This window comes from Solea solea, chromosome 16 (genome assembly GCF_958295425.1).
Source record: "Solea solea chromosome 16, fSolSol10.1, whole genome shotgun sequence".
NCBI lineage: Eukaryota > Metazoa > Chordata > Actinopteri > Pleuronectiformes > Soleidae > Solea > Solea solea.
The window spans coordinates 12,381,799-12,402,463 of NC_081149.1; the positions used below are offsets into that span (position 1 = coordinate 12,381,799).

A 20,665-nucleotide genomic window follows, 5' to 3' on the forward strand; every position below is an offset into this window, starting at 1 on the left:
TTTTTTGAAAGGCACATTTAATATGCATAATCTCTATAATGTATTGTAGGTGTATATGCTGGTTGACTATTATTCAGCTGAAGTTCAGCTATATTAGCTATCCAGTTCCTAAAGTGAAAATAGGTGTGGACAGAGACGGTTTCTATATTAAGCCAACACAAATCAATTGAAAGAATGTAAAACTGAAACCACTAACACAATGCTCTCTAGCATGTTAGGATTCAACAGTGAACGCGTGGCATTTGTAATAGCGAGACACTCACAATTACAGAATAACAATTGGCTTAATGTAAGCTCTAAACGTTTGCAGGAATTCATGTACTCTACTGTCAAGACTTAGTGGCAAGTGTGCCCACTTCTTTGAGTGTTCAGAGAGGTGACAATCAGTAAAAAAAATTATCGGAATCCTAATAGCGCTCTAAATTTATGACCAGTACTGATTGCCAAAACAGCCCATTCATAAACACAGTGTTGACTGGTTTACACAAAATGAATCCTGGCTCACAAAAAGGTCAGTCAGAGTTAAAAATTTATAGCAGTACCATTAGGACATTTTACAAGAATCATTCATTTAAAAAAAAGTTCACATTTGATTTTATTATTATTATTGTTAATATTATTATTATTATTATTATTATTATTATTATTATTATTAATAATAATAATAATAATAATAACATTATCAATATTTTAAATGGCTGTGGTTCAGTGACTACGTGTGTCAGTCTCCAACTGTAATATCAATAAAAAATACATTTTAGTGAGGGGAAAAAAACTGTTTAAATACGAAATAACAACAAACATAGTGTGTCCTATATATCCTTCTATATTTGCTAAATAAGAACCACCAATCCACCAAACCCAACCACTAGCTGGATTTATTTGTGGTTGTTTAGATGGGAGAAAATAAACCAAGTCTGTGCAAATCATCCATTCTAAAATATTTCGAGAGGAAACATTTTCAATATTTTAGCATCAATTATCCAGAGATTATTTTTTAGAACATGCAGAGTATTAAAAAAAAGAAAAAGAAAAAAAAGAGAGATCAAATTGACCTTGACCACACTTGACCTGTTCTTATAAAAAAAAAATTAATTTTAAAATGGAGACTTAAGGTGACCTATCAGTATTAGCCAATGAAAGATAGCTTGAAAAGAATCAAATATGATGAATGGACAAAAATACATCATATAAATGAGTCATAAATGAGTAAAAGAAGTTCAAGTGCTTCGTAACATATTAAGCCTTTATAGAATTGAAAGCCTAAGGCTGCTTAGTCTACAGATAAAAACAAACATAAATACAGATTGCTGCTGCTGCTGTGTGTAATTCAGAGCTCTGCTCTGCTTACAGTAATGCCTTGTTCATGGTATAATCGTCATCCAGCTGCTGAGCCATTAAACTTGATGGACTAACAACAGAAGTCCATATGACTATGGTATGTCATTCTTGCTGGTAGACCATTTAAGTGTGTGGCAGCCATGTCATACAGGGCAGGTAAGGACCAAAAAAGCAAACAATAGCATCTTTGCAAACTGTAATGTGGATGAATTAGTCAATATGACCTGAGTCAGTCCTGGTCCCTTTTCAGCATAACTCTTCATGTAGACAAAAAAACCAACAACAAACGGGTGTAATATTGTTTCGTGCCTCATGAAAATGTGGGAGTTATTCTTGTTCAATGTCTTCTACTGAATGACATGCAATGGTTTTTACGTCTTTGGCTCACTACCTCCAACTTTCTTTTTCTCATTATTATTTATCATCAAGTATTTCATCTGAAATTAAAATGTTCAGTTGAGGTGACTACATGGATCCTAAATGAAAGTGCACTACAGCTCCTCCACTGTTCTGTCTGTGCCCTTCATTCTGATGAATACAAGAAACTCTACATCAAACAAAAGAAAATAAAGAGAACTCAACCAACACCAATCCTTGGTGTTCGTACTATGTCTCTAACAAGTATAATGACCTTTTAAACCTTACAAGGCTCCTTCTCTAAAGACAAACATGGAGTGTTTTATTTCAGTTGATGACCTTAGCGCAGAGGCTCAGCTCTACAGACTCAAGGTCATACAAAAGAAAAGGTAAGTCAGGACATCTGTTCCTACTTACGTTTGTCTTCACCTTATAAAAAAACAACACATAGCCTACTTAAAACAGATTAACAGATTACACATGCTGTGATGAATGAAACATGAAAAAACATTAAGGGGACTATGTGTACTGAAAATGCTGAATCTTAGACATACTCATGGATGAAAATGCAAGAGTGGATAATAACATGCAAGCTGAGCATATCACCCAACCAGTAAGTAAAGAGTTTTTCCTGTCTCTCATAGTTTAAGATGATATGTCCTAAAACATAATATAAATATTGATAAATCACACTGTATTTTATTTCATTTAAGGTCTATAATGGCTGTAGATCAACCTAACACAATCTAAATTGGAAAACTAAGCACAGCACAGTGTCTCAAGTTGACTAAAAAAATGACTTTGAACTTACTTGAATAGCACAATGAACACATGCCCCAGGTTTGTTGAAAACCTTTGACCCTTCTTGACAGGCATGGCAACACATGTTTGCACAATAGCCCATTGAGGTCAAATGTATGTCATTCCTGAAGGTCATCTCCTTTTTTAAGACAGACAGTTAAATAAACAAAAAAGGCAATAAGACCCCTTCACTCAATCCTCAAGCTGTAAAAACAAATCAAAAAAAAAAGAAAAAAAGAGAAGCTTCTCCTGCACTGATTATTCATTCAATTTTAAACATGCACTAATCTTAGTCAGGCCTGTCATTCCTGATAGTATTACAGTTCTGGCATCTCTAACATCTTGTTTATTGGCACGGTACTTATTTTGGGTCTTATCCTCGCCAGGATGGCCAATGTTCGTTCATTCTGTTCCAAGGTGATATATAATCCCTCTTCAGCTTTTATGGAATGGCACTCAGCCTCAATTTTATCTCAGACATCGGAGCGGTGTAGTGGAACTGCAACTATGTACCAGTGACATTTACATGCCTCTCCAAAACCCCAGCCTGTGCCTGCCATGACATACTTCAGTAAGAGCATTACTAATAACACAAATGAAATTTTATACATGGGTGACAACTCTCTAAGTATTATAAATAGCTCAACACATCCCAAACAAATAAATTACTAATTATTGCATCATATTTAACGAGCATCATATTGAATGAGTAAAATAACATATATTAAAAATACATTTTAGAAAATTTAAACATATGAAACATAAGTCTATAATGACACTAATTTGTTTGGCTATGAATGTTTCTGACCCTATATTACAAAAAAATTGACCTACCAAATCTGATGTGTCAATCAGAGACAGATCAGTGACTTTTGAATGATTCTCCAAAACTGGGGGAATAAATAATGCAGAATTGTTTGCATGAATAATATTTAAAATTGATTGACAGATTGTAACTATAAAAATCAACAACATTTACTGTTTAAAATCCAAATTCTTAACCTCTGTAATGTGTATTATTTGAATTATTTACTGAATTAGTCACAGGTTAATCCTAATTTTATCACTACCATGCCTTTTCACAACAAAGCAATCATCTTTATTTTTTTATAAAACAACATATAGGAATTGGACTTCAACAGCACTAACATGTGTCCGGTTCAAACTGAAATTAATGCATTTGTGTTTGCACATTAATCTTCAAGGTAATTGTTATTGTAACTAAATATCTTTTTACAGAATTTTAAGTACTTACTAATCTTATTTTAGACCCTGAGAACAAATACCTAGTTCAACAAGTGAACACACACAGCAATACAATGACTGTGAATGTCACAGGATTAGCAACAACATGACAAGAATACATGACCAAATTGAGAAAGGCACACCTACTGTGAAGACAGTCCTCCCTCTATAAAAGAAGCCTCTTGGCACTCAATAACTGGTAGGATTCCAACTCAGGTGAGTGCATAACATTTGATGATTGCTGTAGGAATGTGTTTGTTTGCATCATTTCATTATGATCATTGCATACATACATGATCCCTATGGTACTCAACACAAAAATGTGACGCCAACCTGCAGTTTTTAAATTACATCAAGGATTAATTACACTTTTTAATGTTGAATGAATGCATTCTGAAGTCAATATGGGCTCAATGAATTTATTTCCCAAGGCTTGATCATTTCTCAACAGGTTCAAAAGAACAGACTTGGCTGTGTTCAGTCTTCTGTTTCTGTTCTGACTAAAGCAGGTATAATTTGAATCAAATTACATGCATGAAAAATCCTATTAACATCACATGCTGTATATTAAACCAACACTGTATGACCTATTCTTATTTTCAGTCTTTTAAGGGGCCATAATGAGTACAGACGCGGAGATGGAGGCCTATGGGCCTTCGTCTATCTACCTCCGAAAGCCCGAGAGGGAGAGGCTCGAGGCTCAGAACACCCCATTTGATGCCAAAACTGCCTACTTTGTGACTGACACTGAGGACATGTATGTCAAAGGCAAACTCGTCAAAAGAGAGGGTGGCAAAGTCACCGTTGATACAATTACAGGAAAGGTAAAATGACACTTTCCAAATTACCACAGAAAGGGCAGCCATATAGATAACAGGTCAAATTGTAAACTTATATTGTATTCCCTATTCAGACTGTGACTGTAAAAGAGGATGACATTTGTCCCATGAACCCTCCTAAATATGATAAAATGGAGGACATGGCCATGATGACCCACCTTAATGAGCCAGGTGTGCTGTTTAATCTCAAAGAGCGTTTTGCATCATGGATGATCTACGTGAGTTTTATTGTTATTGGTATGTGCCTGCATCTTTTTAAAGTCTGTACATAATTCATCCATGTTCCATGTTCAACCAGCTGTAATATTGCTTCTCTTTTTGACACCACAGACCTACTCTGGCCTGTTCTGTGTCGTCGTGAACCCCTACAAGTGGCTTCCTGTGTACGATGCTCAGGTTGTTAATGCATACAGGCAAGAAGAGGATTGAGGCGCCACCCCACATCTTCTCCATCTCTGACAATGCCTATCAGTTCATGATACTGGTTACTGGTTATTTTACCACATCATTTCAGGAGATGCGTGAAAAACAACCTAAACTACAGCTGTAACTGTATGTGTGCTTGTGTTCTAGATCGTGAGAACCAGTCTATCCTTATCACGTGAGTATTATGCAACTTGTCAGGACAATTATTAGTACCGTAATGGCTATTCTGCAGTAAGAAAGGATTGTCTTTTAATTCCTCAGTGGAGAATCTGGTGCAGGAAAGACTGTTAACACCAAGCGTGTCATCCAGTACTTTGCAACAATTGCAGTCACTGGAAAGAAAGAGTCAGCTAGCAAAATGCAGGTAAATTGGTTGCCAACTAAAACTATTGCCATACTTGATTTTGGTTTTGTTTAATTCAACCTCCTAATGACTCTATATAGGGTTCACTGGAAGATCAAATCATTGCAGCCAACCCTCTCCTGGAGGCTTACGGTAATGCTAAGACTGTGAGAAATGACAACTCCTCCCCTTTTTGTAAGTCATTATTTTGTGGGAATGTGCAAACTGTAACTTTCTAACGCTGTTTATAATAAACAATAAAAAAAACAATATATTTTCTGATAAATGTTTAGGGTAAATTTATCAGAATTCACTTTGGCTCTTCTGGCAAGCTGTCCTCCGCTGACATTGAAACATGTGAGTCTCAGTGTTGTTTCATGATGAAGACAAATATCTCTTGCATTGTTTGATGCACATCAAAATACATCAAAAATAATCAAATAAATAAAATTGTTCAATTACTTACAGATCTGCTGGAGAAATCCCGTGTCACCTTCCAGTTGTCTGCTGAGAGGAGCTACCATATCTTCTATCAGCTGATGACTGGCCACAAGCCAGAGGTTCTGGGTATGTTATAACAAACAAATAGAAAAATACTAAGTGAAAGTAGTAGCAAATACACTTCCTCTACTTTCTTCCAGAGGCCCTTCTGATCACTACTAACCCCTATGACTATCCGATGATCAGTCAGGGTGAAATTACTGTCAAGAGCATCAATGATGTGGATGAGTTCATGGCAACAGATGTAAGATGATAATTGATTGAATAATATCAGAGGAGTGTCAGAATAAGTGACTGTGTGTTTTGAATTACAGACTGCTATTGACATCTTGGGATTCACTGCAGAGGAAAAGATGGGCATGTACAAGCTGACTGGTGCTGTAACACATCATGGCAACATGAAATTCAAGCAGAAGCAGCGTGAGGAGCAGGCTGAACCTGATGGCAATGAGGGTAAATTGCATAACAATGTCTTCAAACAATGTCTTCTGAAATAAATGATACACATTATTCAAAACATGAGCATTCACTGATTTTAAGATTTGTCTTTCCATCAGTGGCTGACAAAATCGCTTACCTCATGGGCCTGAACTCAGCTGATATGCAGAAAGCTCTGTGTTACCCAAGAGTCAAGGTCGGAAATGAGATGGTGACCAAAGGTCAGACCGTCCCACAGGTACAAAGACAGAGGGAATCTAAGATGTCAATTAATCAATGACAAAACAATAATAAACTGGTTCCTAAAATGTTGCTCTATTTTCAGGTGAATAATTCTACCATGGCTCTGTGCAAGTCTGTTTATGAGAAAATGTTCTTGTGGATGGTCATCCGTATCAATGAGATGCTGGACACAAGGCAAGCAAGACAACACTTCATCGGAGTGTTGGATATCGCCGGATTCGAGATCTTTGATGCAAGTATTCTTTATATGAACACTTGAGTTGCCATTCAAAACTGCATATATATACTGTATATATATATATATTTATACATATATCTTTGTTTTTATTTATTTTTTTAAATACAGTACAACAGCTTGGAGCAACTCTGCATCAACTTTACCAATGAGAAACTGCAACAGTTTTTCAACCACCACATGTTTGTCCTGGAGCAAGAGGAGTACAAGAAGGAAGGCATTGAGTGGGAGTTTATTGACTTTGGTATGGACTTGGCTGCCTGCATTGAGCTGATTGAGAAGGTAAGACAGTCAGGCAAAACTGAAATCCTGTTTTCTGAGAGAAAGGGGAAATGTTAATTATCTGTAATATATCATTACCTTTCAGCCAATGGGCATCTTCTCCATCCTTGAAGAGGAGTGCATGTTCCCCAAGGCAACAGACACTTCTTTCAAGAACAAGCTGTATGATCAGCATCTTGGCAAGACCAAGGCCTTTGAAAAACCAAAGCCTGGAAAGGGCAAGGCTGAGGCTCACTTCTCCCTGGTTCACTATGCTGGTACAGTGGACTACAACATCTCTGGCTGGCTGGACAAGAACAAGGACCCCCTGAACGATTCAGTGGTTCAGCTTTACCAGAAGTCTTCAAACAAACTGCTGGCTATGCTGTATGCATCACATTCTGCATCTGATGGTATGAAGAAAATACTGTAACTACAGTACAGTCTGGCAATGCATTAATCAACTTTTTCAAAATATGTGGTTTCCTTCAGGAAATGAACCTCAACAGTGGAAGTTATATACTAAGTCATATTTATTTATTTATTTATCTATCTAATTTTTCACAGATGCTTCAAGTGGTGGGAAAAAGGGTGGAAAGAAGAAGGGTGCTTCCTTCCAGACTGTGTCTGCTCTTTTCAGGGTGCGTTTAAACATCCACATAATATCAAGATTATGATGAAGTTCAATCAGTTTGGTTTACTTTATGCCATAAACCTTTACTCTTCCAGGAGAACTTAGGCAAGCTGATGACCAACTTGAGGAGCACTCACCCTCACTTTGTGCGTTGCCTAATTCCCAATGAATCAAAAACTCCAGGTAAGATGGAGAACTTCTTGGTCATCCACCAGCTGAGGTGTAACGGTGTGTTGGAGGGCATCAGAATCTGCAGAAAGGGCTTCCCCAGCAGAATCCTCTACGGTGACTTTAAGCAGAGGTGATTTTCATAACGAACAATTCAGTTGAGAGACCCAAGACCAATTAGTGAAGTACAAATAACTGACAAAATTCTCTTGTTGATACAAAGTTCTGAATGCCAGTGTCATCCCCGAGGGACAGTTCATTGATAACAAGAAAGCTTCAGAGAAGCTGCTGGGCTCCATTGATGTGGACCACACTCAGTACAAGTTTGGGCACACAAAGGTACAAGTCTATAAACAATATTCATGGTTGCGCTGGTGTATGTACATTATGTGTAGTAGTATCAATATTTACTGATGAATGTTTCCTTTATTCGGCAACAAGGTGTTCTTTAAAGCTGGTCTGCTGGGTACCCTGGAGGAGATGAGAGATGAGAAACTGGCTGAGCTGGTGACCATGACTCAGGCCCTCTGCAGAGGACACCTCATGAGGAAGGAGTTTGTTAAGATGATGGAGAGGAGGTAAGATTATATCTTTCTAAACTTCTAAAATCTAAATTTTCGAAGTGGTAAACGAAAACAACACTTGCTTAATTACATGCAAATAAATTCACTATTTTCAGAGATGCAATCTTCACCATCCAGTACAACGTCCGTTCATTCATGAATGTGAAAAACTGGCCATGGATGCATCTGTACTTCAAGATCAAGCCTCTTCTGAAGAGTGCTGAGACAGAAAAGGAGCTGCAACAGATGAAGGAGAACTATGGGAAAATGCAATCAGACCTGGCTACAGCCCTTGCCAACAAGAAGGAACTGGAGGAGAAGATGGTGTCACTGTTGCAAGAAAAGAATGACCTGCAACTGCAAGTGGCATCTGTGAGTATACAAAAGCATGTGGTTTCCATGTGAATCACACTGGCATGAATAACAAGGTGAATGTCTCTACATTTCTTCCATGCTTTTTAAAAAATGTGGAGTTTCTATAGTTTACTCTGTAAATGTGCAAGTGTTCAGTATTTATTCAATATCTTGTTGTGTGTTCCCTCTGTAGGAGAGCGAGAATCTCTCTGATGCTGAAGAAAGGTGTGAAGGGCTCATTAAGAGCAAGATCCAGCTCGAGGCCAAACTCAAAGAGACAACTGAGAGACTGGAGGATGAAGAAGAAATGAATGCAGAACTCACTGCAAAGAAGAGGAAGCTGGAGGATGAGTGCTCTGAGCTGAAGAAGGACATTGATGACTTGGAGCTCACTTTGGCTAAAGTGGAGAAGGAGAAACATGCCACAGAAAACAAGGTATGATTTATTTGAACGGTCTTTTACATAATTGTCATACGGTAACATACAGACATGTAGCGTTATGCCATGTGCTTATTTATTGAACTTTGTGGGAAATATTTAACTTTCCAAACCATTTTTAGGTGAAAAATCTGACAGAGGAAATGGCATCTCAAGATGAGACCATTGCCAAGTTGAGCAAAGAGAAGAAAGCCCTCCAAGAGGCCCACCAGCAAACTCTGGATGATCTCCAGGCAGAGGAAGACAAAGTCAACAGTCTGACCAAGGCCAAGATAAAGCTGGAACAACAAGTGGACGATGTAAGTAACAATTGCTCTGATTTTTCTTTCACTGAAATCTCATGATCCTTGATTTCAAGAAAATGTAATACCATTATTATTATATAGCTTGAGGGTTCCCTGGAGCAAGAGAAGAAGCTCCGCATGGACCTTGAGAGAGCCAAGAGGAAGCTAGAGGGAGATCTGAAACTGGCTCAGGAATCCATTATGGATCTGGAGAATGACAAGCAGCAGTCTGATGAGAAAATCAAAAAGTAGGTTTTTGTTTAAGCTTATCAATCCTCTTTATGGCATGTAACACATAACAACAGAATAAACTGAAATGATTAATGGCTTTTTTGTTTAATTCCTCATCAAGGAAAGATTTTGAGATCAGCCAGCTCCTCAGCAAGATTGAGGATGAACAGTCCCTTAGCATTCAGCTTCAAAAGAAGATCAAGGAACTCCAGGTAAAAAATATGTTCTAGTTGATTCACTGAGGTAGAAACATGTGTTCTATTCAATACGTTTTCTTGATGTTCCTAAGGCTCGTATTGAGGAACTGGAGGAGGAAATTGAGGCTGAAAGGGCTGCTAGAGCTAAGGTTGAGAAGCAGAGAGCTGACCTCTCCAGGGAGCTGGAGGAGATCAGTGAGAGGCTTGAAGAAGCTGGAGGAGCAACAGCTGCTCAGATTGAGATGAACAAGAAGCGAGAGGCTGAGTTCCAGAAGCTGCGTCGTGACCTTGAAGAAGCAACCCTGCAGCATGAATCCACTGCAGCAGCTCTTCGTAAGAAACAGGCCGACAGTGTTGCCGAGTTGGGAGAGCAGATTGACAACCTCCAGCGTGTCAAGCAGAAGCTGGAGAAGGAGAAGAGCGAGTACAAGATGGAGATTGATGACCTCTCCAGCAACATGGAGGCTGTTGCCAAAGCTAAGGTGTGTACTATTTTTAGGAAGGAAAAATATTCAGGATGATCACATAAGTATTCAACAAGTCTCCACCTTACGATGTCATTTACTTTTTAATTTCAGGCTAATCTGGAGAAAATGTGCAGAACTCTTGAAGATCAATTAAGTGAAATTAAGACCAAAAATGATGAGAATGTTCGCCAGCTCAGTGATATAAGTGCACAGAGGGCAAGACTGCAAACAGAGAATGGTGTGTATTCAAAGACACTTAGGTGTTTAACACTATGTTAACGAGAATGGAAGTCTACAGGGCCCATAAACCTGCATGTCTGTCTACCTAATATACTGTACCTGGAAAATTAAAAGAAAATATGTGTCTCATAATATGCCCCCCCCAACTAAAACCAGTTATTGATGCCAACAAAATATATATTTATATAATATAAATAATATATAATTTCCTTAGTAATTGTAACCCCATGCCACTTTCCTTAAGTTTTTTTTATTTAGAGTAAGTATACTTTACAGAATACTGTCAGTGTCCTGTTGTAGAGGAAAAAACTTTAAACACATATGTGACAAAATCAACTCAAATCCCTTTCTTACCTGTTCGTGTAGGTGAATTTACTCGTCAGCTTGAGGAGAAGGACTCTCTTATTTCCCAGCTCACCAGAGGCAAACAGGCTTACACCCAGCAGATTGAAGAGCTAAAGAGACACATTGAAGAGGAAGTGAAGGTACATGATTTTACTGTCGATCATATGCATGATAATGCAATGTGTCTATTTATCAGTTAAGGTTATATACTATATCGGAGGCCTGATTGGTTGATTAGATTTTAAGAAAACATGGGGCTAAAGATAGATATTCAAACAAATGTTCAGTACAGACTCACTGAGCAAGAGAAGGAACAGTAAGTTATTGTATTGTATTGAATAACAATGGTCTTGCGTTTGGAGCAGGGGTAAAAGAATGCGGAAATCTAAGTAATGCCATTATTAATTTTTTTTAAATAATTTTGTATAAAGGAGAAGGGAAATATAATAGAATGAAGGGCAAAGGGGGAAAATTTATTATTTTGGAAATGTGCTTAAATGTATTATATCTAATTAACACTCCTTTTGCTTCTTATGATGAATAGGCCAAGAATGCTCTGGCCCACGCTGTTCAGTCTGCCCGCCATGACTGTGATTTGCTCCGAGAGCAGTTTGAGGAGGAGCAGGAGGCTAAGGCCGAGTTGCAGAGAGGAATGTCCAAGGCCAACAGTGAGGTGGCTCAGTGGAGATCCAAGTATGAAACTGATGCCATCCAGCGCACTGAGGAGCTAGAAGAGGCCAAGTACATGAAACCTTTTTTATATATATGTAAATATATTAATACAACCTAAAATATTTTTGCATAAGTAAATACCATTCTTCTTCATGACAGGAAAAAGCTTGCCCAGCGTCTGCAGGATGCTGAGGAATCCATTGAGGCTGTTAACTCCAAGTGTGCCTCCCTGGAGAAGACCAAGCAGAGGCTGCAGGGTGAGGTTGAGGACCTCATGATTGATGTGGAGAGGGCTAATTCTATGGCTGCCAACCTTGACAAGAAGCAGAGGAACTTTGATAAGGTAATATATTTATGCTGAAAATCAAAGCCAATTCTTACATTTTATTGATAGCTTATCATTTAACCAACCTATAAACTATCTAGGTCCTTGCAGAATGGAAACAAAAGTATGAGGAAAGCCAGTCAGAACTGGAAGGAGCCCAGAAGGAGGCTCGCTTTCTCAGCACTGAGCTGTTCAAGATGAAGAACTCTTATGAGGAGGCTCTGGATCAGCTGGAGACTATGAAGAGAGAGAACAAGAATCTGCAGCGTATGACAACATCATGTACATTCAATGCAAACATATGATTTACAACTGGTTGTGAAGAGTCTAACAATGTGTGTCCTTTTGTATCTGTTATGTAGAGGAGATCTCAGATCTCACTGAACAGATTGGTGAAACTGGAAAAAACATCCATGAGCTTGAAAAAGCCAAGAAGTCTGTTGAAAGTGAGAAGGCTGAAATTCAAACTGCCTTAGAGGAGGCAGAGGTATTTCCTCTCATTTTATTCATTTGTTATTGCAGCAAATTAATGTGATGCTAATGGTGCTCTGTGACATTAGTAACTTGACTAATTTAAAAAGTATTTTGTTATAATTAAAGAGCAGTTATTTTAGCTTGGCTTATACTTTTACTCATTAATCTTAAAGGGCACCCTGGAGCATGAGGAGTCCAAGATTCTCCGTGTTCAGCTTGAGCTCAACCAGGTCAAAGGTGAAGTCGACAGGAAACTGGCAGAGAAGGATGAGGAGATGGAGCAGATCAAGAGGAACAGCCAGAGGGTGATTGACACCATGCAGAGCACTCTCGATGCTGAGGTCAGGAGCAGGAATGATGCCTTGAGAGTCAAGAAGAAGATGGAGGGAGACCTGAATGAAATGGAGATTCAGCTAAGTCACGCCAACAGGCAGGCATCTGAAGCCCAGAAACAACTGAGGAACGTCCAGGGACAGCTTAAGGTCAGTTTTGTTTGATGACTTAACCGTTTAAGTGACTGAGAAAGTTATCTCATTGTTTGTTTGTTTGTTGGCATCAGGATGCCCAATTGCACCTTGATGAAGCTCTCAGAGGACAGGAGGACATGAAGGAACAGGTTGCCATGGTGGATCGCAGAAATTGTCTGATGCTGGCTGAGATTGAAGAGCTGCGAGCCGCTCTGGAGCAGACAGAGAGAAGTCGCAAAGTGGCTGAGCAGGAGCTGGTTGATGCTAGTGAGCGTGTCGGTCTTCTGCACTCTCAGGTTAGCTGTCAGTCAGTAAGAAGAAAGTAGTTTAGGGAATTATTAAAAGAATTACAAGAAACACAACTTTTCTTAAACATTTAGAACACCAGTCTTCTGAACACCAAGAAGAAGCTGGAGTCTGACCTGGTCCAAGTTCAGGGTGAAATAGATGATGCCGTTCAGGAAGCAAGAAATGCTGAGGAGAAGGCCAAAAAGGCTATCACTGATGTGAGTCATCACATGATATTGTTATAATCATTTTGGTCAACTACATGCAGATACAATAACAAGTGAATTATTGATTAAAATGAATAAGAGGCTATCGATCAATACAGGCTGCCATGATGGCTGAGGAGTTGAAGAAGGAGCAGGACACCAGTGCTCACCTGGAGAGGATGAAGAATTACCTGGAGGTCACAGTCAAGGACCTGCAGCATCGTCTGGATGAGGCTGAGAACCTCGCCATGAAGGGTGGCAAGAAGCAGCTCCAGTAACTCGAGTCCAGGGTATGAACTTTACATAAAGTCTCAGATTACTTTAAATATAAAATTGAGCTTCAAATGTATCAAATTTGATATTTCTTTGCTTATAATCATATTACAGGTGCGTGAGCTCGAAGTAGAAGTTGAAGGTGAGCAGAGACGTGGCGCTGATGCTGTTAAAGGAGTTCGCAAGTATGAGAGGAGAGTGAAGGAGCTGACATACCAGGCAAGCATAATTTTAAAGCACTCCTTTTTTTAATAACAAATTGATTCTGCTTTCACATTTTATAAGTGACAATTTTCTATCTGTACAGACCGAGGAGGACAAGAAAAATGTGAGCAGACTTCAAGACCTGGTGGACAAGCTGCAGCTCAAAGTCAAAGCTTACAAGAGGCAGTCTGAGGAGGCTGTGCGTAACATAATATAATATTACATGACCAAACATTTAGAGTTGTGTATTGTCAATAAATCAAGTAACAAAACTGTAAATTCTCCACAGGAGGAGCAGGCCAACACTCACATGTCCAGGCTCAGGAAGGTTCAGCATGAGCAGGAAGAGGCTCAGGAACGTGCTGACATTGCCGAGTCCCAGGTCAACAAGCTGAGAGCCAAGAGCCGTGATGTTGGAAAGGTAACTTTCTTATTCTTACATACATATATATATACATATGTATGTATATATACATACACACACACACACAAATATATATATACCCACTGCTGTGATTCTGTTGTTGCTATATTACTGTATAATTGTTTGTCAATCACTTTATTAGAACACATCCAGAAATTAAATTACAGGAAACATGTATACAGGTTTATAATAACTAATTCCTCAGAATAAAATGCTTCTCCAGGTTAACATGTCACACATTTATTGTGGCCTACCCTTACACCTGAACAATAGCATGAGCCAGGCTCTCTTGTGTTTTATCCTACTGTTTCATGTCAAATGATGTCTGTTGAGGAAAAAGTCCATTACGCCAAATACATTCAATACATAGTATATATGCAATTGTAATTTTGTTATTCAATTTTCCACCAGTATAGTAATCCTGTTGATATGCTGCCCCCAAATAATAATTGTCTCTCTTAATTTCAGGGAAGTGACTCTGCTGAATAAGATGCAGCTGGTCTTTTAGTGGAAGCCTTTCAACTGACGTCATACAATAAGAGCGGTTGAGAATTTCCCTCTGTAAATCTTCAATAAATGTTGAAAACTATTTTAGGGTTCCGTTTTCCTTTCAGCGCATTCAGCATATCTAATCTAAAAGCATGTCTGAAAATATGTCAAAGTGAATTCACAAATAATAATCATGAATGGCTTATTGTCAGTTGTCAGGTTTACTTTGTTTTTAATGTTATATAGTCCATTTTCGGAAAAGGCAAAGACATCACTGATGCATAATAAATGCAAATATGAGCGACAATTAACTGTCAAAGAAAAATAAGGTTACACTATGCTTACAGTAAAACACTGAAATTAGTGAGGGCACATAAAAACTACAAATTTAATCTTGTGATTATTATTGAATCCTTTGTATTTCAAGCCAGTTTCCAATACCTCACATTTAATCTCTGTTGTTTTCGTCAATGGATAATTACATAGTTGCATACTTTACTACTGCCTATTTGCCACCATCTTTCCTATCTTTCTTTCCACTCCCCTTTCCCTTTCCTTGGTCTACCTTTTCTCTCCCCTTCCCAGGGTTCCCTTTACACTTTTGTCCTCCTTGAGCCATCCCTTTCTGCAACTGGGCTGTCTGACTCTGCTCAATCAGAGAGATGCAGTCTTCAAGTGGACCGGTAGAGCTGGCCACAAGCTTCTCCAGTTTATGTGGGCTTGAGGATCTGGTTGCTACTGGGTTAGGAGATGATGGTCTTGAATTGGCCTTCCTGGGACTTCCACAGCTTGGAGAGTCATGCTTTGACGTAACATCCTCTTTTGGGACAAGGTTTAAGTTAAAGGACAGAGGTCTTCCAGGTCCTGGACTCAGCGGAATCACAAAGTTATCTCCTGGGGCTCCCAGAGTCAGGTAGACCTCTGGGAATGTACATGGTTGAACAACATTCTCTGGTCCCTTTGACAGACAAAAGGGCCAAATAAGCATTAATGAAGCCACACATCTTTTGATAACATAATCTTGGGCAAATACTTGAAAATTCACACAAACTTTAGTACAGCTCACCTGTTGTGGTGTGAAACTCATAGACACCTTCAGTGTTACCTTTAAAAAAATAAATCAGTTTTCACAGTGGTTAACATTTACTTTATTAATGGCAGGATGCACACCATTCCAAAGACTACATTTTATTAAAGCAGCCAATGGTCAGACCAATTGTATTGCGAGGTGAACATTTTACCTGTGCTGGAAAGTTAAGATTCTTCAAGTATTCAGTTTCAGGGCTAAATGAAGCCGATTTGGGCAAAGTGTTGGGAGAGCCAGGGTCTGCATTGTTCATTTGGGGTTGAGAGTTTGGTCGGCCCTTCCTTGGTGTTGTTGGTGTACTTTCAGCCACAGTGATTAGTGGAGGACAAGCCTTGCACAAGAAAAATTAAAAAGTAAAATGAGTTGTCAAAAGCATTCCATTATAATAGTTGTGATATATTATTCTCTACAGAAAGTCCAGATGTGTGCACAACTGTTCTTCAGTTCCAGAGTTTAAATCATAGATTTTGAGATCATATATTAATTTAAAGCCATGAAGTTGGTCCTAAAAAAAACTTTTCAGATCCATGATTATTCTATAGGAGGAATTTGTGGCCAAGTATAATGTTTCTGCCATGAGTTACAGTACTTTAGTGTACAAATGTGCCTGCTTATGGGAGTGTGACATAAAAATAACAAGGCAACATTTGACAATATTCTTCATTTAACTTCAATGCTGTGTAACTTACAGGGATTTCAGCCTTTATATATTTTTTTTGTTCAGAATTCTCACTTATCCCAGGCAAAGTAGTAAGTGAAACCCGCTGATCATCTAGACGCCGTGACTGACTGGAAGCAAGCATTTTGAAGAATGCATCCGCCTCTGCACCTGTTACAGAGAACCAAGAGTTATTTCTGTGACTGTTACTGGAAGAGAACACATACCTGACCTTTTGTGCGCTTTTCTGACCTGTTGTTGCGTGGGTGTGTGTGGGTGTGGCAGGTGTACTTCTACTCGGTTGTAAAGAGCACCGTTGCTCTTCCATCCGTCCACTTTGTGCATGACTGATCATTTGGAGGAACTTCTTCTGCTCAGCTTGAGATGCCTCCTAAATGTTTTAAAGGAAGAGAAGCGGGACAAGTGGGACACAGCTTGGTCAACATAAGCTGCTACTTAAATAATCCAAATGACAAAATTAAACATTGTCCTCTTCAATAATAGGGAGAATTACCCTCTCTATAAAATGTGCCATGTGCTGAAGGGTATGAAATCTCACCGGCGGATGTTGGTCAGGTTTGTCCCGGTTTAAGGAGGCAGACCTCTGTGGAGCTTTAGTAGATGTGTCTGCATTGGTCTGGTCTTTACGCTGAGCAGATGGGGTCCCAATATTCTGAAAGATTTGGGGTGCAGGGCATCTCTGTTCATCTATCCTTGACCCCTGTGGTAATACAATGGGATTCAGTTGAAATGTTGGATTAAAGAGGTGGGATGTGTTGTTATAAAAACATGTCAAAACTTCATAGAGCAAAATGATTCAGAACTCCCGATTGTTTTAACATCAGATATTGCAAGTTACTGACCTGCACTTTGGAGACCATGTAACATAAGTAGCTCGCATCCACCTCAGCAGCATTTGATGTTGATGTGGATCCTCCATTTTGTATCCCCGGCAATGAAATTAGAGATGCTCGCTGATCATCAAGCCGTTGGCTTTGAGAGTTGGCCAGCATTGTGAAAAAATTTTCAGAACCTGGACCTGGGAGATGAAAAGAGAAATGTATTAGACTTGACATGTGAACAATTACCATATTTTTGACATGAGAGTGGAATGAAATATGACTACATCAAATGAAAAAGGGAATACAGGAAAACACCATGTTTAGATTCTAACCTTTAGGAATGGTGCTCTGGTTGGGTTTGTGTTTGGGTGTAGACTGTGGACTAACACTCAAGACACATCGCTGCTCATCCATTCGCCCACGCTGGGAATTACTCACAAAGTTAAAAAAATCATCTTGTTCATCTGGAGTCAAGACCTAGATGTGAAGAATAGAGGATATCTTTAGGAAGTAAATAAATAAGTTGGAGTTAAGAATACAAACACAATTGCAAAACAAAAATTAACATTCAGACAGCAAACCCCTTGACTTGAGCATACCGGTTTTTGAGATGCTTTATCCTTACTCTTTGGTCGCTCTATGTCTGAACTGGGACTGAAAGAGGCTGAGCGTGGAGGGCCTGCATCAGACACAGGCTTATCCTTGTTTTGGATTCGAGGTAGCAAGCATCTCTGTTCTTCCATTCTAGAACCCTGAAAATGCATTCAATAAGGATTTAGCAGTATTTTTAATTATTTTTTCAATTAATTAATTAATGTTGTTTAGAGAAACTGGCAGCCTAGATGTCTTGTTTATGCAAATTATATCATGACTTGTAAAATTTTATACAGTTTCTAAAATGAATTAGGTTTGGAAATTAAAATTAATTAAAACTTTGAATAAATTAACATCCATTCAAGTGAAGATGCTCCACTCTTTACAGTTATGATTGCTTTTAGCATCCGATAAATAATAGATGATATTTCATACATGTGTAATATTTGTTCTTGTTATATTTGTGTCACAAAGAAAGACAAAGCTGTCATCACCACAATTTTTGGTTCCCTAAATTGAATAAAATTACTCACTTGAACTTTAGAGACCATGTAACACAAGTAGCCAGAATCTCCTGCTGTTGATGTGGCATTTTCTTTCTGTAACCCTGGTAATGATGGAAGAGTCATTCGCTGGTCATCAAGCCTGTGGCTCTGCGTGTTGGCCAAGAGATTAAAAAGCTTTTCAGAGTCTGGACCTGGAGAGATTGAATATAAATCCAAGAGAAATAATTCACATAAAAAATATAAACAGAAACTTTACTGAATAAATATAAAACTTTACTGAAACTGGAGCTGTTGTGAGGAAATTATTAGTAAGAGGCAAACACTTCGGCAAATGTTTCAAAAGGCAAAGATTGTAAATATGTTCTAATTATGATTCACCTGCATTTAATGTGCTGATAGGAAGCTTTGCGTCTGTGTGTTTGGGTGTACAAGGAGCACTCTTGCTAGCTTCCAAGGAACAGCACTGATCGTCCATACGCCCACGCTGTCCATGGCAGATCATACTCATCAACCGTTGTTGTTCATCTGGCAATTCTTCCTATTGGACAAATACAGTGGGAAAACAATTTGACCAAATGAGAATTTCAATGACATTAACACACCAGCAGAAGTGTAGTAATTAAAAGCAATAAGAGTGAAGTAGAATAGAACAAACCTTTAGGGAATTGTCACACTGAGAGGGTACCTGTAGTTTGGTGATGGGTACCTGAAGTTTCCTGGTTCTGTCTGGAGTACTCTCAGTTACAGAGATGTGGGGTGTAGAGCCACGGTGGTCATCATGCCCAAGTTTCTGAGAAAACAAGTCGCATTTTAGAGACTAGAAGATGTGCACTGTTTCATGACCACAGCATGATCTATCAGTAGTGGGTCTTCTCTACAGAGGTCACCACGTCGGACCACCATGTTTTAATAGACAACTTAAACACATTTTGAGTTTTAATGATAACTGAAGGCTACCATAGGTTCTCCTACATGCTTGGAAGGGAAGGGTGAGCTGCAACATTCAACTTCACTGATAAATGTTGCTAAATCCTACCTATAAATAAAGGTTTTTATCATACCACATGAGCATCATGCAACCTTTAGTCTGCTACCTGATAGTTAAGTCCTGGCCATGACAAATTCATGTCACCGGGACTTTGTCCCTGCATCTTATCGAAGGTATGGGGAGGCTCCTCATTGTTTAAACCTGAGGAAACAGGGGTGAAATAATCAATAATCAATCTACAGAGGGACACATACAGATACAGATGTAATTTACGCAACTACTAACCAGCAGGTTTAGTTTTGGTATGTGCTGGGCTCGAGGTGGAAGGCTGTCCATCCATTTGATTATGATGTGAGAGGCTTGTTGTGTTGAGGATCTGCTCCTGTTGTGGAGATTTCTGTTCAGTTTTCTGTTCAAGATTGGACAAAAGAATAAGCACCAACGATTAAAAACAACTATAGGTGAACTATAATAGGCATCAATGATAAATATAAATAATATAAATATAACATCAAAATGTGACCAATAATGAACAAATGTTAAAACATGTAATATTAAGAAATAAACACATTTTTAGAAAATAATTTTCTACAATTTGGATATAATTCTATGTAAAGGTCAAAGATAGTATGCAATAACCATAAACACAACCAAACAACAACTTAAAAATGTGTATTATGCTACAGACTCACCAGCACGATGTTGGTAGCTTCTGATTTTGATTCCATCTCAGTAGATTCCATCAAAGAAATTGTGCAAAAATTGGAAAAGGTTCTTAATAAAACTGCAAAGTGGTACAGAATGTTACACCAATTTCTCCCCTGTAATTAGTGAAGAATACATTCAGTAGGTCTCGTACTACTGCATTTTGCAATAAAAATGATCCCAATCGATGCTACTCCAAATGTCTACAGTATACGACTTGGCAAAGGGCTTTTAAATAGAATTAAGTCCCGAGTATTAACCCATTGCCATTAAGACCACAGCCAGTGTTAACATAACCATCTGTAATCCCAGATGAAAACATAATCCTCAGCATGGAGAGGGATCATCTTTTTCACTGATAGGTGTACATGTTCTGCCTTACACTTCACAGAAGGTTCACATTTGTTTGAAGCTCCCGAGCTCATTGAATGATAAAAGTTAGACATTTATTTGTGCTTTGACCTAAGAATTTAATTTAAGGGCAAATTGATCAAGTCAAAAGTCTCCAGTT

General features: G+C 38.6%; 1 protein-coding gene and 1 pseudogene across 1 annotated transcript; one reads left to right on the forward strand and one right to left on the reverse strand.

Annotated features, from left to right (window-relative positions):
- The first annotated feature begins 4,200 nt into the window (after nt 1-4,200).
- On the forward strand, nt 4,201-14,874 carry LOC131475062 (myosin heavy chain, fast skeletal muscle-like; annotated as a pseudogene).
- On the reverse strand, nt 13,917-20,654 carry LOC131475060 (uncharacterized). The gene is made up of 15 exons (XM_058652883.1): nt 20,142-20,654; nt 19,735-19,858; nt 19,556-19,650; nt 19,117-19,251; nt 18,840-18,999; nt 18,489-18,652; nt 17,961-18,113; nt 17,694-17,838; nt 17,383-17,558; nt 17,079-17,240; nt 16,772-16,910; nt 16,551-16,690; nt 16,016-16,192; nt 15,841-15,879; nt 13,917-15,732 (listed from the first exon to the last, which is right to left on the reverse strand). The coding sequence occupies exons 1-15, from the start codon at nt 20,190-20,192 to the stop codon at nt 15,280-15,282; spliced, it is 2,313 nt and encodes a 770-aa protein (XP_058508866.1). The 5' UTR covers nt 20,193-20,654; the 3' UTR covers nt 13,917-15,279.
- Between the last annotated feature and the right edge of the window lie 11 nt (nt 20,655-20,665).